Source organism: Stegodyphus dumicola, chromosome X2 (assembly GCF_044657685.1).
Source record: "Stegodyphus dumicola isolate Sdum_Otavi_A_Nest chromosome X2, ASM4465768v1".
In the NCBI taxonomy this organism is placed as follows: Eukaryota; Metazoa; Arthropoda; class Arachnida; order Araneae; family Eresidae; genus Stegodyphus; species Stegodyphus dumicola.
In genome coordinates this window covers 22,916,926-22,943,792 of record NC_140781.1, presented here as the reverse complement: position 1 = coordinate 22,943,792, position 26,867 = coordinate 22,916,926, and the positions used below count along the sequence as shown (strand labels likewise).

General features: G+C 33.7%; 2 protein-coding genes across 3 annotated transcripts in view; one reads left to right on the top strand and one right to left on the bottom strand.

The window, feature by feature from the left end:
• lili (LMBR1-like protein lilipod) overlaps positions 1 to 8,903 on the bottom strand; it is a 119,995-nt gene extending 111,092 nt beyond the window's left edge. Inside the window, exon 1 of one of the 2 annotated variants that reach the window (XM_035368081.2) lies at positions 8,684 to 8,903. In XM_035368081.2, coding sequence (XP_035223972.2) covers positions 8,684 to 8,783 — 100 coding nt within the window. In that variant the 5' untranslated portion in view covers positions 8,784 to 8,903. The remainder of the gene's footprint in view (positions 1 to 8,683) is intronic. The other variant, XM_035368080.2, reaches the window with a different exon arrangement.
• A 1,828-nt stretch (positions 8,904 to 10,731) lies between these two features.
• LOC118198174 (uncharacterized) overlaps positions 10,732 to 26,867 on the top strand; it is a 48,711-nt gene continuing 32,575 nt past the window's right edge. Inside the window, exons 1-2 of the mRNA XM_085809894.1 lie at positions 10,732 to 11,077; positions 11,603 to 11,848. Of these exons, the coding sequence (XP_085666020.1) occupies positions 11,607 to 11,848 (242 nt within the window). The 5' untranslated portion in view covers positions 10,732 to 11,077; positions 11,603 to 11,606. The remainder of the gene's footprint in view (positions 11,078 to 11,602; positions 11,849 to 26,867) is intronic.

Genomic DNA, 26,867 nt, shown 5'->3' with positions numbered 1-26,867 from the left:
TTAGGTAATTTTAGCTTAGCTTATACCATCCGTTATACATTAAACGCGCATGCGTAAACGTATTATGCGCATGCGCACACGCATATTTGCAGCCGTAAAGGTCTTACGTGACGCATGCGCAGAAAGTTTGTAGCTTTGAGGTCCGGATTATGGGTATCAGAATTAACGACTTTTGACTGTACTTAATATTTTTTACAGGATTCTGTGCTGCTAGAAAAATGGAGACATGGAATTTCTCGGGCCGACCAAATACTTTCGGAGAAGGATGTTGTAACAATTTTCCGAGACAAAGTTGTCCAATGGCACAGTATTCAAATTAGAAATGGTCACCCTAGGCTCCAGAAAGAAGCAATACCTTCAATCTGCCAAATCTGCCATCACATTTATCTAAACCATCACGTAAAAGAAAAGCACCTGCTTCAAGAAATGTGTATGTGGTTGCTTCCTTGATTGCAGATAATGTTACTGCTTCTAAAGCCACAAAGGATTTTATTTTTTCTCTGTCGACTGAAAGTCTGCAGAAGATTTCCAAACCACATTGTTTGTGGATCGTAAATTCTGTGGTTGTATTTACTGTATGTGCTCGATGGACTACTAATTACACGTGTGAGAAAAGCGTTATAATTGATAAAGATATGACTATAAAGGTTAGTTTTGTTTTGACATTTTTATAATTTCAGTATTGTACATCAAATTGCATTTGATACTACTGTGCAACACATTCATTGCTTTTTTTTTTTTTTTTTCACTAATTTATTCTTTGCTTATTCAACGACATTCTGCCCAACATATACAAGTGTATAAAAGTGTTTGACTTCAAAATTTTGTGGTATGATGTGGTTTTAGTGGTTTGTAACGTTTCTTCATTACGTATGTAATTTATCTAATTAAGTATAACTGGGGATATACAAAAATTGTAATTTGCCTTATCGTGGAAATACTTTATTTACAATTCTCTACTGTGTACAATATGATATATTAGAAAATGTTATGCACCATATTTATATCATGCACTTGTATGTATTTCGCATAAAAAGTTGCTGACATTGAGTTTATACGAATATATTTTTCATGATGAATTATGAAATATTAAAATAAATGCTTCCTTGTTCTAATATTAGAAATTTTGTCATCGATATGGCATGGTATGGTGATACTTATATGATAAATCTTTCAATTTAAAATGCAATTTGTAATCTACGTAATATGTATTTCAGATTGTTAGTTCCATCATGATTTTATACGAGGCTGGCACCGTGATATTGAAATTTTTATTATCCACATATTAATTTTTCCTCCTTCTCGCCCCTTCCTGAAATGTGGTGAATACCTGATGAGGTCACATTAAATTTAAGTCCTTGGAATTACTGTCATACTATATCATTAGACTGCAATGCTTATTTGAAACACAAATTCACTTTAGATCCAGGTGAATCAGCAATTACCAACATTATGAAAAATCCTTCCTTGCTTAATTCAGCAAAAGTACATAAGTTTAATCTTTGGATTATGGTAACTTTGCGATTTTTTGGTGAAAATTTGGCGACCAACCCTGCTACAGCAACCTGCTAGTTTTTTTGTTTTTTTTTTTTTTGGACATCATTTTGTTTTCACGAAGTAAAGGAATATTTTTTTTTTTTTTTTTTTTTACTCAACATTTTTTTCTAACAATCTGCTAGCCGAATTATGCTTATGCTAGAACTTTTATGGAATAAAAGTAGCCATAAGCTTCTTATATTTGTTTTGAATAAATGAAATAATGCTGAATTAGTTGTTGTCCCACTAGCACTGAAATCCTGTGAAAATGAGAAATTTCTCATATATCCCATCTTGGAGTTCAGAAAATGTATAAAATCTTTTTGGAAGTGTATGTATAATGACACAAAGAATTTTGTCCTCCCGTATCATTTATGTAACAAATACAAATCTTTCACTCCTAAACAGGCTCCATTTAAAGGTATCAGAATACCTAAATATCCAAATGACTTTATCCAAATGACTTAATCATGACGAAGATTAGGTGCGAAATTGGGAGAAAGTGCAGAATCGCCCATTGCTTGCTGCGTTTTTAAGAACTGCACATACAACACCGTATCAATGTACACGTCGACCTATTTTCACATAAAAAAAAATATCTCAGAATTGCACAAAAATGGCATTGCGCACACTCTTGACTTTATCCATGTACACTGGTAAAGTCCTAGCTAGTAACCTTTATCGCCTTACCAAAATGTCGCCAAACTACCTGTTACCATATTCTAAAGATTAGCCGTACATAATTTCTTCATAAATGATTCAATAATCTTCTTATGATTGTTTTGAATAAATGAAATAATGCTGAATTAGTTGTTGTCCCACTAGCACTGAAATCCTGTGAAAAAGAGAAATTTCTCATATATCCCATCTTGGAGTTCAGAAAATGTATAAAATCTTTTTGGAAGTGTATGTATAATGACACAAAGAATTTTGTCCTCCCGTATCATTTATGTAACAAATACAAATCTTTCACTCCTAAACAGGCTCCATTTAAAGCTATCAGAATACCTAAATATCCAAATGACTTCATTCAGAAATGACAGTTCGGGATAACCAAGTGTTCAGAATACTTAACTGAATTCAAATCCGAATTCTATTTTAGAATCTTTTGAAATCAATTTGAAACATACTTCTCAAATAACAAAGACGTAGAAATTTTTAACAGAAAACGATAAAAATATCAAAATCAAAACTGACATCTGATTCATAAAAAAGAATAACTTATTATGATAGTAAAGAAAATTTACTGACTGAAGCAAAAAATTCTATAAGCTTCATTAAAATTTCACCATAGTTTATATCAAGCTGCATATCTAAGCATTTTACAAAATGAGAGACGGAAAGAAACTATTCTAATTAAATTTAACGTATACAGTCAAAATGCTTTAATCCGGACGTCCATAATCCGAAATGATCTATAATCCGGACCTCAAAGCTACAAACTTTCTGCACATGCGCATATGTATTTACACACATGCATAATATGTTTACGCATGCGCGTTTAATGTATGACGGATACTATAAGCTAAGCTAAAATTGGTTGATCTTTACATTATGGTAACTTGGCGATTTTTTGGCGAAAATTTGGCGACCAACTCTCCTACAGCAACCCTCTATTTTTTTTTCCCGCCGCCATTTTGTCTTCACGAAGTAAAGACATGTTTCTTTTCTTTTTATCTACTGAACACTTCTTCCAAAAATCTACTAGCCAAATTACACTTATGCTAGAAATTTTATCTAACAAAACTGCTTAATCATGACAAATATTCACTGCAAAATTGGGAAAAAGTGCACAATACCATACTCCTTACGCGTTTTTCAAAATAACACATACACATAAACCATGTACACGTCGACTTATTTTTACTTAAAAAAACATCCCAGAATTACACAAAAATGGCATTGCGCACACTCTTCACTATATCCATGTACACTGCTTTTTTCTCATAAATTAGAAAAATTTCACGAAAATGCATGACAATTTTCTGAATCTTTAAACCCGTTAAAAAGAACATATATGAAATTACCTAATAACGAAAAAGTATATACCCTTTCCAAATATGAACATTTCCACGTATAAAATAAATAAAATATCCAAAAACTTTTATCTCTAAATTATCTATTATATTATAAACGTCACCAACGAATTCATACCGCAAGCATTACAAATACTTAGTGTCAAATATTTAAATTATTTCCATGCACGTTTACTTCAACTAAAACATATACCAAATTCCTACAAACATAAAATTCACAAAATAACTATCATTTAATTAAAATATAATTAAATTCAAAAACACTACTTAAAATATCAATAAGCACATACATTAAATTAATAAAAATTAGCTTACAATCCTAATTACTTTAAACTAAATCATTGCTAATAACAATTTTCCCAATAATATCAAATTACTTTACTTCTACCTTACATTTAGAACAATGCATAAAAATAATATCCTCAAATAATTAAAAATAATAACTTACCTAATCTTCTTCAGAATCTTGATTACGTGTCCGATAAACTTTTCTTATTTCTGTTTCAGGATCTTTAAAATCATACTTATAGTTCACAGCAAGGTACCAGGTAAAATAAATAATTTAATAAAACATCTTTACTTCTATCTCGCACAACCTTAACACTTATTACTACTTCTTTCAATACCACTAAATACCCATTTCAAATTCACTTTAGTTAGGGCCATGGGATCCAAAAATTAACAAACACTGTTTCACACAACACAGAATAAAGCCAAATACAAAATTTCCAGATTTTTTCCCGATTTCCCCCCCCTTTTCCGATTAAAGAACCGTAATTCGTCCATTAATATCACATGACATATCCCATGATCTCTCATTTCCCTCACACAAAATAATGCGTAATCGGAACTGAGTACTGCTCACATTATTACCAAAGTCCCAGGTAGTAACCTTTATCGCCTCCAAAACGTCGCCAAACTACCAGTTACCATATTCTAAAGATCAGCCCTAAAATTATCTAATTATCTATTTCAGTTAATGTTGCAGATTGCGTTGTTCCTCAATCTTCTAATTGGATCCGGCTTATTATTTTTTGCAGACTGTTAGAGCAATTTTATAAAAGTAAGCTTAAACTTTCGATTATGCCAAAAAGAATTTCCGATTCTGGAGCTGCCAAAGGATCTGTAAAGCAAAAGCATGTTTTGATGTCCATTAAACAAAAAGTGGAATTGCTGCAAAAAATGGATAAAGGCATGAAGGAAATGACAGAGAGGTGATTTGATTCTCTAACCATTCCGAAATCTATTTATCAATTTCACGCTGCTCCGCAGGGGGGGGGGGGGGAAGTTGATCTGTCAGCACTATCCTCATCTTTAGGGCAGATGTTTTTATTTTATTTGGCTCATAATTCCTTACTAAATGTAGTGTTTCATCTCGATGTACTCCGGCATGATTTAAATCTATTTCCTCGTCATTATAAATATCACGAATACACATTAAATAATTTTCGGGTTGCAATTTTCTAATTTCGACTATGCGTAATGTATGCTTTACACATGCACGCATTGAAGGAAATGTTTAATAAAGTAAACAAATAAATATTAAGCTTTTTTTTTTTTTTCTTTTTTTTGTAAATTATGATACACTTTAGATCATAATTGCTCTATATTTCATAAATTACGGTTTCATATTTTTAATTTTATAATTTCTGCATGCCATCTTACCAGATTTAAAATGATGGTCCATAATCTGGAATCAACGAAGTCCCGGCGAGTCCGGCTTAAAGACTTTTGAATGTATACAGCAAGTATTATTACTAGTAATATGATTATTTTTCTAAGGGAAAGAGACTGGTAAAATCCTAGTATACGGTGCAGCCTTGGCGCAATTTTGAAAATTATCGCCAACACCAAAAATGATCCAAAGAATGTCTATGTATATAGACTATATACTATGTGTGTATATACATAGTATATACACTATATACATAGTATTATACTATGTATAACTATATATATTCTTTTGAATGACCCGTTTACTACTCATCGTATATGTCCCGTTTTTACTGCTCATCATAAAGTCGCCAAATCCCGTGTGCACCGAATACTAGGATTAAACCAAGAGACTGAAAAATATATTCATATTAATCATTCATAAAAAGTACTACAAGCCTTACGGCATGAAAGCTGTAAATTAATTTTATAATTTGAGGAATAAAACACAATCATTAGTGAGCAAAATATTATAATGTTGATAATAACGCAATCTATCACATTAAAAACATAAGCATTTTTTCATCCGCTAGTAAGCTTAGCCGCCTGGCTACTCAATAAATGTTTACATTTGGAACTGCTAAGATGGAACAGCAGCACCATCTAGTGAATGCGACATTTTAGGACCCGTTTTTCTACTAGGCAGTTTCACCTTCTTCATTATACTCCGTGGTCTTGTTATTTTGGCTTTGTGTAGCTGTGATTTTTGAGACAAAAATCGCTGGTACACAAACTCAAAATAACAAGTCAAAGAATTGCAGAAACTCAGTATCCATGTACCGTCAAAATTCGCCAAGGGGTACCCTAAAATATACTTTTACACACTGTATTATAAGGCTGTATTTTACTTATATATAATAGATTTAATTCCTTTAACTGCAAACATGCTTTTGATAGACAATGTAGAAGGTTCTATAATTACATTTGATCACACAAATGGAACAAAGTTGAATAAATGTTGGCAATAGTATAAAAAAAAAAAAATTCAGTATTATTTTGTCACAGTTTTTTTACTTTATCATGAAGATAAGAAAAACCTATTCTCAGATAAATAGTTCAAAAATACTTAACTTACATTTCATTGAATTGTGCAATTTTAAATTGTTTAACTGAATTTTGGAAAAAAAGTTAATTTTAATAACGTATCCATTTCAGAGCTTACGTTCTAGAAATGCTGAAAGCCTTTGAAGGGAAGGCTATTGAGAAAGAGGAACAATCTATAAACTAAGTAATGACTCAGTGCTCTAGCTGAATTTGAGCCCTTATTCATTTCATTTAATTTCCATAAAATAAAAACTTTTACAGGGAAAAAAAATTTTTATTGCAAGCACTTAAAAAACTCAAAATTTGATTCATTATATTAAGAATTTAATGGTCTTAAAAGCAAGAATCAATTACGACTTTTTTTTTTTTTTTAACTAAATTCTCTTTATTACTAAAACTGAAAAGACAGCAAATAAATTTTTTAAAAAAAAACTGGAACTTGCTGATAATAATTTGACTTCTCAACTTTACACAATTTACTCTTGGGATAAGATAACATTTTTCAGCATATCCAGGTAGTTCATCAACAAAATAGGGGATACAACATATTTAATTTTAAATGTTGATGTGATCAGTTGGTTACGTTCAAAATTTGACTGGCATTAAATTATTAAATAAAACAATATGGAATTTCAAAACTAAGCCCAAGTCAATCATTACTGTTACACCTAAATACAAAAGGCGAAAATCGCAAAAATTTTAACCTCCATCCGCGTTCTTAAGATCTTGCTCTTTTTCACATGCACACAAATCACCAAAAATACGGTTAAACATATGAATGCATCCATGTACTTGAAATCTTGTAAATTATACAATAAACTTATGGGTTAGAGTAGACTTTAAGGAACCCCTTGTATTATAACGAAGCTGTTGTTTCATTTATCGCCAAATTATTGTTTCATTTATGGTAGCCTAAATAGTTGAATGTTATAGAAACCCTATTGTGACATAATCGGGTACATGATTCTGGGAAATTTTGAATCATGGGATGTTTTGTAAGCGCTTTTGTGGTGTGTTTCGGTTTTATTGTTTAGACGGTAAAATGGCTGAATGTAGTAAGATTAATTTGAAGTTTCTGTACGATTTGGAATGAAAGGGGAAAAGAGCGTTAATTGACTGGTGTGTAAATGAAGGTTTACTTAATAGCCATTATAAGTGTCCTGTTTGTAGGAAGGATATGCGTCTAGTCAAACGTAAAAACCGTTTAGACGGATTTGAATGGGTTTGTAGAAATAAAAGTTCAGATGCGGCGACGCCGATATACGGATTCGAGTTCAGATAATTTTAGGAGGTTTTTGGATGCTGTTAAGGAATTTTGTGTGCCACAGACTAAAGGCGAAGGAACTTCTAATTAGGCAGAGTCATAGCTATGGTTTTTAGCGCCCAGGGACAACTGAAGATTTCGCGCCCCCTACTGCTTGCCAAGGATGGAAAACATTTAATTCTAAAATGTCGTAACATCAGTTTGGCACCACTTGGATTCTGTGCCCGGAGACAGATGCCCCCCTCTAGCTACACCCCTGTAATTAGGATAAGTGGATATTTGCTTTTTGCAGTGCTTAAATGTATAACATGCTTTTCCTTTTTTATGTTATTTTATTGTTTGGTTTAAAATGTAGTTTATTGAGATTATGCAATTTTTGTTTGCCTGTACTGTAGAATTATGTGCTCCTTTGACTTAAGTTAGAATTACGTGCTCCTTTGACTTAAGTGACTAAGTGAAAATATATCGATGTGTACATGGACGAAGTGAAGCGAGTGTCTAATGCAAGTTTGTGCAATTCTTGGATTTTTTTAAAGTGAAAATAGGTCGACATGTACATGGATAGTCAAGGGAGTGCGCAATGCCATTTTTGTGCAATTCGGGGATTTTTTTTTTTTTTAAGTAAAAAAAGGTGGATGTCTACATGGATACCGAGTTTGTGCAATTCTTTTTCTTGATATTTTGGCTTTGTGTAGCAGTGATTTTTGGCGCAAAAATCTCCATTATGCAAGCCAAAATAATAAGTCAAAGAACTACACAAACTCGGTATCCAGCTACCGCCAACAATCGTTAAGGGGTACCCTAAAATATACCTTTACCAACTTATGTTCAGCATACTGCATACTTCTAAAAACGGAAAAATATAACACATACTAAATTCGTTCCATTGCTATATTATTATTTTAAAGAATGTACAAGCTAAAACGCTTCTTAAACAAGAAATTTAGTTGAATTTCTTATAAAATTCTTATTTCTTATGCATCACCTAAAATATCCCAGGTTTATTCTTTTATTCTAACTTTAAAAGCATCACATTCCTAAAAAATCCTTTTATCAGCTGATTCACTAATCGCTTATCAGATTTACTCACCACGGATTCCCTCGTTCGGTGATGAAATGATTCCCATATTTCTGGATCTTCTGCATCCGCCTCCATTGAGTTCAACATATGCCTTAAAAGTCTCCGGCATAAACTTTTAGCTTAACGAAAATTTCCGACTGACTTTTACATTCAAGACGGAAAGTACATCAACAGTTCGGGAAAAGAATTCTCTATCGTTTGCGTCTATACGACCGACTTCAGCTGGAAAAGCTAGATGTCCAATCAACTGCGCAAAAGCACCTTTCTGCAACTGTGCATGCCGACCGGTCGTCCATAGATAGAGTCTATTATTCTATTACTATTCTATATAGTTTGCTTACTATATATTACTATATCTATGGTCCAACGTCGTTTCAGTCATACTCTAGGTTAGAATAGAGCTCCTTGACATAATCACAGGAGTGAAATACTTTGTACATATTATGACTTTATAAAAGTCATTATTTATAAAATTCAAAAAAAAAAAAAAATAAAATAAAATAAAAGAACGGTTCATTTATCTCAAAATTATTCTTATTTTAAAACTCTAATTAAATGTAGTATGGAGTTTTATTGTTATTCTTTTAACGGATTAGGATTTCCTCTCTTTGCCTGGTAGAATACAAGCTGTAAATAAAAACATCTTTATCTGGCAATCTCTGATGTGCAGTGTTTCTTTACTAAAGCCTTTGCGAAGACCAGTAGTAGATATTTCGGTAAATTTGCGGAATACATCTTACATAGATTGCAAAGCTGCTACTAATTTTCATTTAGAAAAGTTAACACTTTTATTTTTGTGAGTATACACTACATTCTACATGTATAAAGCAGAAATAAAGTATATTATTTTTAACACTTTGAGGAAGCATATATGTTACCTGGAATATTGATAATAAAGTATAAACTTCTGAGGTCTTTGCCCTATATTCTGCTAATAATAATTCAAAAAAGCGGTAGTATAAACTTTTTGATGATAGCCTTATAAAGCTGATGCGTCCGACTACGACTCCGAGAAAGCTCAGGATTTCAGTGGCTAGAGGTAGAATTATCAAACACGGATAGTTCAACCCCCGTTCAAATCACGGAAAAAAAGCATATACAAACATGCATCGCGTGCTTTACCTAACTCAGACAATTAGCATCTGAAGAAGTAGACAATGGGAGAAAACCTAGACCCCTCCTCCCCGGATTCTTTAGTCACCCAGTGAGCGTGCTAAGGGAAACAATCTTCGTTTCAGAGCTCAATCATTTGACCACGATTCTCGTAAGGTTCTGCTTGTCATCTTAATAAAATGTTTAACTCGGAATTCTTAAATTTGTGTTTTTCTGTATCATTTCTTCATGCAATTTCTGTTTAAATACATCTGCTAATTATATATATATATATAATTAAATAAATATGAGCAGTACTGAATTGGGAATCTTCAATCAGTATGAGCGTAAGCAGGGCCGATGTTAGCGGGGGACAAGATGGTGCACAGCACGTAAGTTGCCAAATTTAAGTTCGTCGAAATGATTACCAAATATTATATTTCAGCAAAAAAAAAAACGCACCAGTTTGAATTTGCATGTGGATGGCCGAATCGGCACTGAGAATAAGCATAAAAGTTTAGTTGTGAAAAACGATATGAATAGTAAAACTAAAGGTAACATAGTTCAGCTTTAAGGACAAATTAGAATCTTATATGATGTCACTTGAGTATATTAGTATGACTTTGGTAAATATTCTGCTATATTATTTTCTTCAGTTTCCTTTGGATGAAATTTCCTTTACATTGAACAAATGTGAAAATATATTATCGCAATTACAGGTGTTTCTTCGCACAGAAGTTGAAAGCTGAGAAAGTTGTAATTCAAAATTTTTGAATCATATCCAACAACTAATGATTTTCATTCTAATGTAAAGAAAGGAACTGCTTTACATTGTTTATTTTGTGGGAAATCTGAAGACTGTTCAGCCTCATGAGCTTTATAAGCTAGCGCCATCTTACGGAACAATTCCTTAATTCCTTTAAACATCAGCTGTTTTCAGTCTAATGAATTCTGAAAGAAGGGAATGGTTCTAGGTCTAGGTGACACACTGGTCAATCCAGTTCGACTACTGTTAGCTGCGTGACCGCGTTCCAGAAATGTTTTTATTAATTGTTGGATAGTGTGTTTATGTGCATCTCGCTGACATTTACTAAATCTACAAGACTGTAGTATTGGTGATTTAAAAGACATTTATATATCGGTAATATATTTCAAACATGTGAAGTAAACTGTGAGATACAAGTTAGCCCAATAACCATCGAAACGGTAACACTCAAAATGTGTTTTGGTGCTACTTGAAGGAACTACTTGACTTCGTCATCTGTTACGAGATCCTGTAAAAAAATTTCAGAAATCTTTATATTAATGAAGGTCAGTATTGGTAATTTACGAACTGGTTTTATATGTAAAACAAAATTTTTCCAGTGATTTTATTCGTAGTTGGTTTTATGTATCAGAAACGGCTTTTATTTTGTTCACCATCAACCTTAATTCTAAAAAGGAGTAGCATGTAAAACTTTAAAAACGCAATAGAGGCAAAATATTCGAAAACTGCCCTAAAATCTTATAAAAGGATCACATTTTTCTGAAGCTTTCATACGTACTCGAAATATGTGTAAGCTATAATTCTTTAACAGTTTTTCGTATGACAGTGTATGTGAAGTTTTACATATCTGAAAGTTTTAGCTAGAATATTTATGTTGCTCGTGTAACAAATGTTGATTGACAACAAACATGTGAATAGTCGAGATTTAATGTGTAATAATCCTAGATACATAGTTCTAAATATAGTTGGTTTTGTTTCTTTATTGCATTGTAACTTTTTATTATCATGTAATATGTTTGTGTATTCTGTATTGCATGTTTGCATAGTGAGTAATGATTTTTTTTTTGTAGCATTATGGCCAAAGTAAAAAAAAATATTTCAAAGCATTTTTGGCTCATCTTTTTGTTAAATATGTGCAAGTGGCTCTGCTATTCAGCAGCTGATATTTTGACAACTATAGAAAGCAGACCCTGTTCAGATGTTTTTAATATCACCAGCTTACCCTGCATGTGCTTCAATAACTCAAAATATGGAACTTCAGTTAACTGTAATGGAGTAACATTTCATGTGGATTATTTTCCAGTGCTTCCTTACAGGTAAAAATGTTTGCTTCTGATCTTGTAAAAGATAAATATTTGCTTTTCATATTTTTGTCAAAATTTATCAGTTGTGTATAGTTTTTATATCTAAAATTAGTTGTACTTTAGTTATCATTAGTAGGTTAATGATAACCCTGTGTGTTTTTTTAATTTTCCTAGATTTAGAAATAATTATTTTTTTTAAGAAGTAAAGGTATATGTGTTACTGTGGGCTGTGTTAAGACATAAAGCAAGTTTAAAAATAACCATTTTATGGTCAGAAAGAGAATCTTTCTCAGAGATATAATAACCATGAATTTATGGCAGCAATCCAAAGCTGTGAAGCATAAGGTCAGTATAACTCGAGCCATGTGTAGAACTGAAAGTAGGTTTGCAATTTTTTAGTAATTACAAAAAAATTATTCACACAAATAAATTCCCCAAACTTCGTTCCTGTGGCATCAGTATGCCAAATCGCTGTTTTGCTTTTCAAATCCATACCACATAAAAAATTACATGATTCCTTAATCATTAAAATACGTGAAATTTTTAATAATTCTGCATCAATATAGTATAATTTCTTGTTTAGTTACAAAGTTCCGCTGTTCAAGTCCTATAATTGCTGAGTCGAGAATACCGACTAATTTGTCAATTGAAATTTTTTCGTTTTCTATAACTTCTTCATCACTTTCTTCACTATCGGAAGCGAATTATAATGACGAGGAACTTGATTTAAATCATATTAAAGACGGAGTACATCGAGATGCAATACTACATTTAGTAAGGAATTCTAAGCCAAATAAAATTAAAACATCTGCCCTGAAGATAAGGATAGTGCTGACAGATCAACTTCCAATTCATTGCACGCCACGTCGTTCCCCCCCCCCCCCCGCAGAGCAGCGTGAAATTGATAAACATATTTCGGAATGATTAGATAATACAAGGATATGCCTTTATCAATTTTTTGCAGCAACTCCACTTTCTGTTTAATGGACTTCGAAACGTACTTTCGCTTTGTAGATCCTTTACATATTAGTAAATATATATCGGAAATTCTATTTGACATAATTGAAAGTTCAAGCTTACTTTTATAAAATTGCTCTAACAGTCTGCAAAGAATAATAAGCCAGATCCAATTCGAAGATTAACCCCTTCGCGCCGACTGTCACGTCTACGTGCCAGCAACGAACACACTCACTTCCCGGCCGACACGCTGGCGTGCCACAGCGTTTTCCAGTTCAGCCCCGACTGTCGTCCTGGAACGTTTTAAAAACTATAACTTCTGCTACAAGATGCCACTGTATGTCTATATGGTTTCAGATACATGTACATTAGACCTTCTACTCGAAATGAGAGAAGCATGACTCACATACACGTGTTTTTGATTATATAAACAAAAGGGGAAATAAATGTTTCCGAATGGCGTGATTTATGACGTCTCTTTAAATTCGAACGTGGTAGTTGTTTATTGTAAGTAGAGAAGTTTTATTTTCGCTAAAGCGTTGGGTATTTTGGTTTGCAGTTCAGTTTTTAGAAAATAATTAGATCTTGTTAGACGTGAATTCTTTTTGTTTTTACCGTTGCAATGTCAAAGCGTCGAAAATGTTTAACAGAGCATGAAATGATGCAAAATATTTCAGATATTTATTCTGAAAGATTAACTGAAGGACATTTTCCAAAACTTTGTTCAGAAGAGACTGATAAGAAAATGAGACGACGATGCTTCATTTGTTCACATTCCCGGAAAAATCCTACAAAACGGCAAATGAGTTATTACGAGTGCAAGGAATGTAATGTAGGACTGTGTGTAGATCCCTGTTTTCAAATCAGGGTTCGTAGTGGTCCTTACAAGTGCTTATAAGTCCTTATATTTGAAAATAAAATATAAAGGCCCTTATAGGTGCTTACTTTTTCTTTAAAGCCCTTATTTTTTTGTTTTTAGTACTTATTTTTTGCTTTTAGTGCTTTTTTTTTTAATCCTTTGTTTTTAATGAACGTGCATTTTTTTCCTGTACCAAAGCCGAAACTAAATAAACAACTTTTCTTCCTTATATGCAACGTCAGATGGTGAATCATACTCCCGAAAATTGCTTTCCCTCCCCCTTCCTCTGAATTAACGTAACCTATGGTGCGCACGAGAGTACAGACAGGTGCACGTCGCTCTATTGGCCAAAGAATTGCGAAAGGTGCACGTCGTTCTATTGGCCAAAGAATTGCGAAAACGTAGAAAATTCCGGTACATTCCGTATTCTTTTCCTCCCACCCAAATACTACACACGTTTGAATTTCTATCAACATTTTAATAAATTTGCATTCTCATTCCACGTGGTCAGTTCATATTCGTGTTTATTATGATCGTTATGCTTATATTATGAGCATATGTATGAATATTTATAATAATATAATTGCAGAAACTGCTGAAGTATAGATAAACTTCCAAAAATGGGTGTGTTTGTACACAGATTAGCTTTCTAAGGAATAATTTTCGGAGTGCCTTAAATAAAAGGAAAGTAATCAACCCAAATAGTCAAAATAATTTCGTTTTCTTTGCCAATACATTATACAGTGCGTAGGTTGGGAGTTTCTCCGCAAAATCTCTAATATTGAAGCAGCGTTTTTTTTTTTTTTTTTTTTTTGTCACTGTCCAGTCTGGATTGAATAGGACGAAAAGTTTTTGCGGTCTACCCAACCCAAGCGAAGATTGATTCTATTCCGTAAATTTAATACAGTCTGTTGAAAATTAGAATCAGAAACACCCCAGATTAGTAAGTCTCTTTATTTTCCTTTATTTAGTTCTTCTTTCTCCGAATACTGGCAGGTGTTGATTCCGATTGCGTAATATCACATATGGAAGAATTAAGCGCACATACTGCGCAGTAACGTTTGCGGTATTTTGCATTGATAATTAATTTTGATGTTCAGTCTGAGATTTGTTTATGAACACTTAAAAGAGTTTTACTGTGCTTTCTAAGCAGAATATTTCTCAGTTCCGTTGGTTTTTATATGATGCACATATCGAAATGTCAAAATCATTTATTTAGCCTAAATTAAAATCTAAAGAACGGCTACAATCTCCCCCACTCCTCTTTTTCCAGTTACTATCCGGAAAATTCGGGAATTTCCGAGTATGCTGGTTAGTTAAGCTTTTACTGTTAAAGGATGACTGAATGAAGCAATTTCCCGTCTTCTGATTTCAGAAATGTGCCTCTTTTTTACTTAAATTACTTTGCTTGGGATATATGTTAAGGGAAAACTGTTATGCAATGAAAATTTAGAAAATGTTCAGAATTTTGATTTAAGTTAAATTATTTAAATATTAATATGAGTGAAAAAATAAATTGTATTTATTATTAGGTGCCAAACAAATACAATTAATATGGCTTACTATTATTTATTTTCTATATTTTCAACTGAAATATCATCATTAAATTTTGGTTTGATCTTTACATTATGGTAACTTGGCTTTTTTTTGGCGAAAATTTGGCGACCAACTCTCCTACAGCAACCCTCTATTTTTTTTTCCTGCCGCCATTTTGTCTTCACGAAGTAAAGACATGTTTCTTTTCTTTTTATCTACTGAATACTTCTTCCAACAATCTACTAGCCGAATTACACTTATGCTAGAAATTTTATCTAACAAAACTGCTTAATCATGACAAATATTCACTGCAAAATTGGGAAAAAGTGCACAATACCATACTCCTTACGCGTTTTTCAAAATAACACATACACATAAACCATGTACACGCTGAATTATTTTTACTTCAGAATTACACAAAAATGGCATTGCGCACACTCTTCACTATATCCATGTACACTGCTTTTTTCTCATAAATTAGAAAAATTTCACGAAAATACATGACAATTTTCTGAATCTTTAAACCCGGTAAAAAGAACATATATGAAATTACCTGATCACGAAAAAGTATATACCCTTTCCAAATATGAACATTTCCACATGTATCATAAATAAAATATCCAAAAACTTTTACCTCTAAATCATCTATTATATTATACACGTCACCAACGAATTCATACCGCAAGCATTACAAATACTTAGTGTCAAATATTTAAATTATTTCCATGCACGTTTACTTCAACTTAAACGTATACCAAATTCCTACAAACATAAAATTCACAAAATAACTATCATTTAATTAAAATATCACTAAACCATGTACACATCGACTTATTTTTACTCAAAAAAAACATCCCAGAATTGCACAAAAATGGCATTGCGCACACTCTTCACTATATCCATGTACACTGCTTTTTTCTCATAAATTAGAAAAATTTCTCGAAAATGCATAACAATTTTCTGAATCTTTAAACCCGGTAAAAAGAACATATATGAAATTACCTGTTTGCGAAAAATTATATACCCTTTCCAAATATGAACATTTCCCCGTATAAAATAAATAAAATATCCAAAAACTTTTACCTCTACATTATCTATTATATTACAAACGTCACTAACTAATTCATACCGCAAACATTACAAATGTTTACAAATGCTTAGTGTCAAATATTTAAATTATTTCCATGCACGTTTACGCAAATTACTTTACTTCCACTTTATCTTTAAAATCATACTTATAGTTCACAGCAAGGTACCAGGTAAAATAAATAGCTTAATAAAACATCTTTACTTCTATCTCGCACAACCTTAAAGAAACACTTATTACTACCACTTTCAATCCCACTAAATACCCATTTCGAATTCACTTTCAAGTTAGGGCCATGGGATCCAAAAATTAACGAACACTGTTTCACACAACACAGAATAAAGCCAAATACAAAATTTCCCGATTTTTCCCGATTTCCCCCCTTTTCCGATTAAAAAACTGTAATTCGTCCATTAATATCACGACATATCCTATGATCTCTCATTTCCCTCACACAAAATAATGCGTAATCGGAACTGAGTACTGCTCACATTATTACCAAAGTCCCAGGTAGTAACCTTTATCGCCTCCAAAATGTCACCAAACTACCAGTTACCATATTCTAAAGATCAGCCAAATTTTGTAATACAGTCAAAAGTTGTTAATTCGGACACCCGTAATCCGGAATGATCTATAATCCAGACCTCAAAGCTAAAATCTTTCTGCGCATGCGCCGCATTGACGCATGCGCATAGGCGTTTTACTCGTGTGCGCAAGACATTTACGACTGCGCATATGCATCTGCGCAAGTGCAGAATACGTTTTCGCGTGCGCGTTTAATGTATGACGGACGGTATAAGCTAAAATTATCTAATTATCTATTTCAGTTAATGTTGATAATTGCGTTGTTCCTTAATCTTCAAATTGGATCCGGCTTATTATTTTTTGCAGACTGTAAGAGCAATTTTCTAAAAGTAAGCTTGAACTTTCGATTATGTCAAATAGAATTTCCGATGCTGGAGCTCCCAAAGGATCTAGAAAACGAAAGTATGTTTCGATGTCCATCAAACAAAAAACGAATTGCTACAAAAAATGAATAAAAGCATATCCTTTGTTTATCTAACCGTTCCGAAATCTGTTTATCAATTTCACGCTGCTCTGCGCGGAGGGGGGGGGCACGTCGCGGCGCGCAATGAACTGGAAGTTGATCTGTCAACACTATCGTTATCTTCAGGGCAGATGTTTTTATTTTAGTCGGCTTATAATTCCTTACTAAATGTAGTATTTAATTTCGATGTACTTCGTCTTTGATATGATTTAAATCAAATTCCTCGTCATTATAAATATCACGAATACAAATCACATAGTTTTCTGGTTGCAATTTTCTAATTTCGGCTATGAGTAAGGTATGCTTTACGCATCCGCGCGTTAAAAGAAATGTTTAATAAAGTAAACAAATAAATATTAGGCTTCTTTTTTGGTAAATTTGGATACCCTTTAGATCATAATTGCTCATTATTTTATAAATTACGGTTTCATATTTTTAGTTTTATAATTTCTGCATGCCATCTTACCAGATTTAAACTGATGATCTATAATCCGGAATCGCCGAAGTCCCGACGAGTCCGGATTAAAGACTTTTGACTGTATAGTTTAGTTCTGCATAGTTTTTTTCCCTCTCATTGTAAACTAATTCTGTAAATTGAACTGTCATTTAAATTTTTTTTTAAAAAGTTAATTGTTTTCCATTGTTGAGGTAATGCTCATTCTCTTAATAAATATTGCATTGCTCATATTTTAAATTACAAGTCTAATTTTTCTTTTAAGGTTATGCAGTTGTGTATAATGTAATTAGACAGGTGCTTATATTTTCCTTAAAATGTGCTTGAAAAGTGCTTATAGGTGCTTATTTTTTTAACTAAAATGTGGCTATGAACCCTGCAAATATTTCATACGAAAAGAGAATTTTAAGTAATATATTTAGTTTTCAGATGTATAATTTAAAAGTCCTAAAATGGGGAGTAATGAAAATAAAATGTGTAAAATATGCATTTAAACAAGAAATAAGGTAATTAAAGTATATATAAAAATATCTATAAAGCGTAAGCCGTTTAAATACTCTATAGAGCATTATTAAACAATGCGTTGATACTTCGGAAATTTCATGGATTTAGGCTTAATAGCAAAAAAGCCCCCGGCCCTGGACAGACACTCGCGTAAATCACTGCCGGCCTCCGCGATAAGCGCGCGTTTGCGCTACCCGGCACGAAAGGGTTAAGGAACAACGCAATCTGCAACATTAACTGAATTAGATAATTTTAGCTTAACTTATACTGTCCGTTATACATTAAACGCGCATGCGTAAATGTATTATGCGCATGCGCACACGCATATTCGCAGCCGTAAAGGTCTTACGCGCATGCGCAGAAAGTTTGTAGCTTTGAGGTCCAGATTATAGATCCTTCCGAATTATGGGTGTCCAAATAAGCGACTTTTGACTGTATTTAAAACACCTACTTATCTATATTATCTTTTATTTAAAACACACACTTAAACAACAAAATCTTCAGCTTTACACATATTCCATATTACTTTAATATGCACAGGAGGATGCACCTCGATGATTATGCTTCTGTTATGCTGAAACTTTTTTAAAGTAAAGCAAACTTTAACGTCCTTTCAATTTCCTTCACTCCCTTTAATTTCAGGATTCTATTCTGTTGGTGATATCAGGTTCAATGTTCCTTCTTACCTTCTTCGGGAACATGCAAGGACCTGACTCGGAACAGAGAGCTTACTAAAGCTATGTTCAAAACTGTGGGAAGTAAACAGGATACACAAGAAGGGTATACAAAACCCTTTATTTTTCTCTATTTACAATGACTTCCGTACCTCGGAATACACGGACCCGCTACTTGGGGTCAAAACGTAAAAGTATAAAAATAAAACTAAACTCTAATTTAACTGTAGAATAATAAACGTGGAAGATTGGCCTTATATTAACAGGAAGCGTATGTAGTACAGAGAACTGTGAACACTACAATACGTTTAATATTTATCAAGAGGATTAAAACCTCTGGCCTGGAAGGCAACAAGCAACTGCGTAACTTCTAAGGTAAGCGGCCTGCTTCGACTCACTGCTTCCTCTCTCTCGCTTGGCAAAAAGCCACAACTTCGCGTTCACCAGACAAACTTTGCATAAAAACCTTCACGCTTATAATTCTGGCCGGAAGTAGAAAATAAGAAGTGATAGTAAAGATTTAAAATAAAATAAACGTTAGTGAAACTTAAGATCCTTACATACTTTCCGCCAGAGTTAATTAGTTTGAAACTGAGGTCTAAAACGACCTTGTTGAAAACTTTTAGCTCTAGAATCTAACGCGAGGCCAATCTTTTACAAATATTTTTCGCTAGAAACTAGAAATTTAAAAGAAAGAAATTTGTTTTTATAATAGCAGCTCCCAGGATACACAATTTTTTTTTCATCTGTACTGCATCCAAACAGGAGCTCATTCAAATCTGGTTCCTTCCAGATCTCTGGAAGGAAAACTAGTTTAATGAAATGTTACACAATGAAATGGCAAGTAACATGTATAATTATATTTCACTTAACATTCTTATTTCATTCATGACTATTTTAATTATCTCTCCCCATGCTCTCTGACATGTGTTGTAAAAGAACACCAAACACGAATGTGTTTCTGTCTACGTGTTCCACACTTCCTCCTACAATCAAAACACTAACGTGTTAAAATTCAACATAACAAGACCTCTTAACACACCCTAATTTCAACTCTAAACCCTGAGGTACTATTCTGAAAGTGTCTAACTCTAAAGTGTAGCGTCAGAGAGCCTAACTACATCATTCAACCTTTAACACATATTCGCCATGCTTTAGTCTTTTTACAGTCACACGAATAAAAAAAATTTTAACATTCACTTTTACCATATCACGGTATTTCTTAACATTTAAAATAACAGTATTCATTGTATATAAGAACATATCAACATGCCGTTAATTTTACACATTTGAAAACATACATTAGTAGTACATTGTTAGCTTCTATTCTTTTCAAAGCAAGTGCCAATTCTTTCTACATTGAAATACTACATTTCAAAAAGTCTTTCAGACTAAAACTTCTTTCTTGCTAGAATGTTTTAAATAAACTTTATACAATAACTTTTTACAATATTTAAGTCTTTACACAATGGTATTATACATCAACTTTAGTTTTACGCGCGAGTAATTGAAAAACATAATACCAAAATCGGTAACAACTCATTTCTCGCCCTTTTGGCGATAAAGGTAGACCTCGCATGAGGTAATACTTCTTGAAATCTGCCACTTGCAGTAAGAATGAAAGATTAACTTAAGTTTGCAAAGTAACATAAAATTTTACTTATCTTTGTGATATTCGGACATCCTTTTCTGGGCCCAGTCCTTAAAGGTATTGCAGATAGTAGTTTGATTTATCCTCCTTCTTGTACGGGCTCGCCCTTCAGTGCCTTCCTCTGGAAGCTTCCTTTTTTCACCAGTTCGGTCACCCTTGAATACCTTCTTTTTCTCCTCTGCTTGTGGTCTTGGCCGTTTGATGACATCTGGTCTTGGCGGAACCGGGAACCTTCTTTCGTGTTCCTGCTTGGACCTCGTTGCTGGCCGTTCAAATCTTCCTTGTAACTTTTCCTCCGTCGTTGATGGCCCTTCCGCAGTTCGGCGGCATTTGCTGCGGAGAGTCCTGTCGGATGAGTAGATCTTCTGTTTTAGAGCCGGGTTATAGTTGCCGTCATTTCTCCTGGTTCTCTTCACATACGTCGTCCTTCTCCCTTCTTCATTCTGGGGGTGTTCGTGAACTCTCTTTTCTGGACGGTGGAACGGCTTCTTTTTCTTGCTACCTTCAATTTTTCCGCGGGGAAATTTTCTTTTCACTTGCTCCTGCCTCTTAATGGCTTGCCCTTGTACTTGTCGTTTTTCCACCTCTGGAGCTTGTGTCTGCCGTGCCGGATCCTGCAAAAGATCTGAAAATATTTGCATTTTATTACGATCGAAGTAGGGTTTGATTTGATCAATGTTTGCGGAGCAGGTTTCAACATTTCTGGCTTTTAACACTACTACAGCGTGAGTTATTTTTTCTATAACATATGGTCCTTCAAATCGTGGAAAAAATTTGGCAGTCTTACCTTCTGGTGCTGAAGAAAGTGAATGCTTAATTTTTAAAACTTCATCCCCTACTTTAAAAGTTACTCCCCGTCGTTTCAAATCATAATAGAGCTTCTGTTTTCTTTGTGCTACTTCCGTATTCTTCTTTGCTTCCTTAATTAGTTTTTCTGTATCACCCATTTTAAATTCTGGGGCTCTTTGTTGCACATAAAATAATTTATCTAATGGCATTATAATCTTTCTGCCTAAAAATAACTCAGCAGGAGTTTTGCCCGTTGTATCATGTTTTGCGGTCCTAAGGGCGAAAGCAAATTCATTGACATAGTTATCCGAGCTTTTATGAAAATTTTTAACATAACTACGTATAATTTTCACTATATTTCTATTGACCCGTTCCGCTATATTTGATTGCGGCCGATACGGGACCATTTTTAAATGACATATGCCCAGTTTTTGGCACATGTCTTCAAATATATTACTTACAAATTGAGGACCATTATCCGATATAACTTTTAGGGGCACCCCGTATTTTAAAATATATTTATTTAAAATAGAATCAGTAACTAATTTCGCGGAGGCTCGTTTTAAGGGAACAATTTCGGTCCATTTACTAAAATGATCAACCATAACAAGGAGATAGCGACTTTTATTTAACTGACCTTTTGGGAAAGGGCCCAATAAATCGATGCCAATTATTTCATTTGGAAATTCGGATTTAATACTATTTAGAAACCCGGCCGGGCGGAAATTAATATAATTAACTGCTTGACATGTTGGGCAGGACTGGACATACGCTCTTGTTAACTTTTGCAGTTCAGGAAAGTAGACTGCCTCGCGTACGCGTTGGATAGTTTTTCGAATACCAGCATGAGAAGCTAAAGCGCTGTCATGGAGCTCCTGCAGGATATTTAATCTAAGACTAGCTGGGATAACAGGTCGAAATTCGTTGTTGGAATTCGTAGTTTTTGTATAGAATAATAGATCATCTATTAGTTCATAATGGGCCGCCCTATTTCTTTCGCCACAATATCTTGGTGGCTAAAATTTTCAGGATCCTTTAAATGCTCATAAATGCTTCCAAACTCAGGACCCTTACCCAGTTCGGTTATTACAGTTTCTCGGGAATTTATTGTACATGCTGTGAGCATTGCCACCTTTACGGTATTACCTTGTTCATCTATTTTAATTCTTGATAGGGCATCTGCTACGATATATTCCTTTCCGGGGGTATGCTTGATTACCAGATTATATTCTTGCAGCTTGAGTGCCCATCTTATTAACCTTGGGGATAAATTTTTCCCTGAGTACAATCTAGTTACCGCCACATGATCAGAGTACACTGTTATCGGCGCCTTTCCAAAATAGACTCGGAACTTTTGCACTGCTAACAGAACTGCAAGTGCCTCTCTCTCGGTCGTGGAATAGTTTCTTTGTGTTTGATTTAAAGTTCGGCTAAAAAATGCCACGGGCTGCTGATTTTGCGAAAGTACCGCTCCTACCGCATAATCCGAAGCATCCGCTGAAATTTCTAAATTCTCATCCTTTTCAGGAAATTTCAACACAGGGGCTTGCGTTAATGCTTGTTTTAATTTTTCGAAAGCACTATTGGCTTCGGCCGTCCACGAGAATCTTGCCTTTTTCCTTTTTAATTTTAACAATGGCTCCGCGATAGCTGCAAAATCTTTTATAAAGGACCTATAATATGAACTAAGTCCTAGAAAAGAAGAGAGCTTCTTTGCCGTGTTTGGAGTCGGATACTTTTGTACAGCAATTATTTTTGATTCGTCTGTCTCGATTCCTTTTTGAGATATTTTGTAAAAATATTTTAATTCAGGAGCTGCAAATTTGCACTTTTCGACATTAACTTTTAGACCGGTTTAGTTTGTAGCTTTGAGGTCCAGATTATAGATCCTTCCGAATTATGGGTGTCCAAATAAGCGACTTTTGACTGTATTTAAAACACCTACTTATCTATATTATCTTTTATTTAAAACACACACTTAAACAACAAAATCTTCAGCTTTACACATATTCCATATTACTTTAATATGCACAGGAGGATGCACCTCGATGATTATGCTTCTGTTATGCTGAAACTTTTTTAAAGTAAAGCAAACTTTAACGTCCTTTCAATTTCCTTCACTCCCTTTAATTTCTGGATTCTATTCTGTTGGTGATATCAGGTTCAATGTTCCTTCTTACCTTCTTCGGGAACATGCAAGGACCTGACTCGGAACAGAGAGCTTACTAAAGCTATGTTCAAAACTGTGGGAAGTAAACAGGATACACAAGAAGTGTATACAAAACCCTTTATTTTTCTCTATTTACAATGACTTCCGTACCTCGGAATACACCGACCCGCTACTTGGGGTCAAAACGTAAAAGTATAAAAATAAAACTAAACTCTAATTTAACTTTAGAATAATAAACGTGGAAGATTGGCCTTATATTAACAGGAAGCGTATGTAGTACAGAGAACTGTGAAGACTACAATACGTTTAAAATTTATCAAGAGGATTAAAACCTCTGGCCTGGAAGGCAACAAGCAACTGCATAACTTCTAAGGTAAGCGGCCTGCTTCGACTCACTGCTTCCTCTCTCTCGCTTGGCAAAAAGCCACAACTTAAATACTTGGCGTTCGCCAGACAAACTTTGCATAAAAACCTTCACGCTTATAATTCTGGCCGGAAGTAGAAAATAAGAAGTGATAGTAAAGATTTAAAATAAAATAAATGTTAGTAAAACTTAAGATCCTTACAGTGAAAGTAGGCATATTAATTATATTCTGTATGAATTATCTAATTCTAATAAAAACACGTTATAGTAATGTATGAAAAGGAAATTGTATTAAATAAGATTAATCACAACAAGGCTTACCACATTCTCCAAAACCATAATAATATCTCTAGAAGCGAGATAAATTTTTTAACTCATTCTTTCACAATTGAAGAAAATATCAATGTTCCAAAATATTAAAACTTAAAATTATACTTTATAAACAAATCCTATCAATTACACCCATCCTTATTTGGTTTTAAAGTTATAATTTTAATGTTATGTCCATACTTTAACCCCCTTAACTGCCATGGGCTTATATATACACACACCTTGCTCAGTTAACTGCTTTGGGCATATATATGCGCTGTTTCGAAATACTATCATTTGCTTTGCGCTGCTACCAGTGAAATCGTTCGCAAAGCTTTGGAATGCAGCACCACAATGATGTTGACAGAGTATACGAAGGAGGATACTATTTTCAGAGAAGAGGGAGAGGAATTGGATAAGGGGTTGTTTCTGAAACGGTGAAAGTAATGACTTAGCAGTATTTGCTCGAGTTTCTTGTTTGAGTAAAACGTATTTTTTCTATGTCTTCCGTTTTCGTTTACTGTTTGTAGTAGGTGATAGGAATAAAGAAAGATATAATGGTTGTTTCAAACACACTTATCTTTTTTGAATTATTTTTTGATGAACTGCTCATGCTTCATATTGCTACTAAAACTAACCGTTTTGCAGATTAGTATATGAGCCAACATCCTGCAAAAGAAAAATCAAGAACAAAATCGTGGCATCCAACCAATTCAGGAGGAATATATGTTTTTTTTTTTTTTTTTAGGTATACTGATTTTACAAGTTATAACACTGAAACCTGATATTACACTTTACTGGTCTAAAAATAAATTAATCGAAACTCTCATTTTTCTTTCTTTTTTTAAATCTTTTTTAGGTTAGAGTAGACTGAAGGCTACCCCTTGCATTATCATTAAGCTGTTGTTTCATTTATGGTAACCTGAGTAATTGAATGTTCCCTAAATATACTTTTAATCTAGAATTGGGTGCTCCTTTGACTTTTTAAGTGAAAATATATCGATGTGTACATGGACAAAGTCAAGGGAGTGTGCAATGCCAAATTTGTGCAATTCTGTTTTATGGGGGGGAGTGAAAATAGGTAAATGTGCACATGGGTACTGAGTTGCGGGCTAATCTTTAGAATATGGTAACAGGTAGTTTGGCGACATTTTGGTAAGGCAATAAGGGTTACTAGCTAGGACTTTAGCAATAATCTGAGAAGTACACAGTTTGAATCACAGATTATTTTGTCTCAGAGAAATGAGAGATTATGTGACATTTTCCGGAAAATTCCGATCGTGATTTTAGCTAATAAGCACTTAGAAACAATTTCGCTGCTAAACTGCAATATCGCCCACTTATTTGTTTTGCGCTTTTTACAGGAGTAAGAAGAAATGGATTTTTGTCAATTTTCTTTGACTTTTTAAGTGAAAATAGGTATATGTGTACATAGATAAAGTCAAGAGTGTGCGCAATGCCATTTTTGTGCAATTCTGGGATGTTTTTTTAAGTGAAAATAAGTCGACGTGTACATGGATACCCTGTATGTGGAATTCTTAAAAACGTGGCAAGCAGTTTGCGATTGTGCACTTTCTCCCAATTTCGCACCTAATCTTTGTCATGATTAAGCATTTTTGTTCGATAAAAGTTCTAGTATAAGCGTAATTCGACTAGCAGATTGTTGGAAAAAATGTTCAGTAAAAAAAAAAAAAAAAACCATGCCTTTACTTCGTGAAAACAAAATGGCGTCCAAAACAAAACTGGCAGGTTGCTGTAGCAGGGTTGTTCGCCAAAAATCGCCAAGTTACCATAACGTAAAGATTCACCGAGTTGTGCAATTCTTTGAGTTGTTATTCTGTCTTTGTGTGGCGGCAATTTTTAGCTCTAAAAATCACCCCTTCACAAAGCCAAAATAACAAGTCAAAGAATTGTACAACTCGGTATCCATGTACTGCCAATTTTCGCCAAGGGGGTACCCGTAAATATACTTTTACCCTTTTTTATTATACAAACATCGTTTTTATTATACTCTTACTCTAAAAATTAAATTTTGGGCTTTCATTTTTTTCTTTTATTCTTTATTTTGTGAAAGTAAACAGTTTTTAAAAAGTACAACTTGCACTTACTTCCCCCCTATACATTGCATAACTACGTGTGCCTGTGTGAAAACGGTGGCACTGGGAAATGAATCTTGGGCTAATCTTTGGAATATTTTAAGAGGTAGTTTGACAACATTTTGGTAAGGCGATAAAGATTACTAGCTAGAACTTTAGCAGTGTACATGGATAAAGTCAAGAGTGTGCACAATACCATTTTTGTGCAATTCTGGGATGTTTTTTTAAGTGAAAATAGGTCGATGTATACATGGATGACACCGTGTATGTGCAATTCTTAAAAACGCGGCAAGCAGTGGGCGATTCTGCACTTTCTCCCAATTTCGCACCTAATCTTCGTCATGATTGAGCACTTTTGTTCCGTAAAAGTTCTAGCATAAGTGTAATTCAGCTAGCAGATTGTTGGAAAAAAATGTTGAGTAAAAAAAAAAAAAATGCCTTTACTTCATGAAAACAAAATGGCGTCTAAACAAAAACTAGCAGGTTGCTGTAGCAGGGTTGGTCGCAAAAAAATCGCCAAGTTACCATATTCC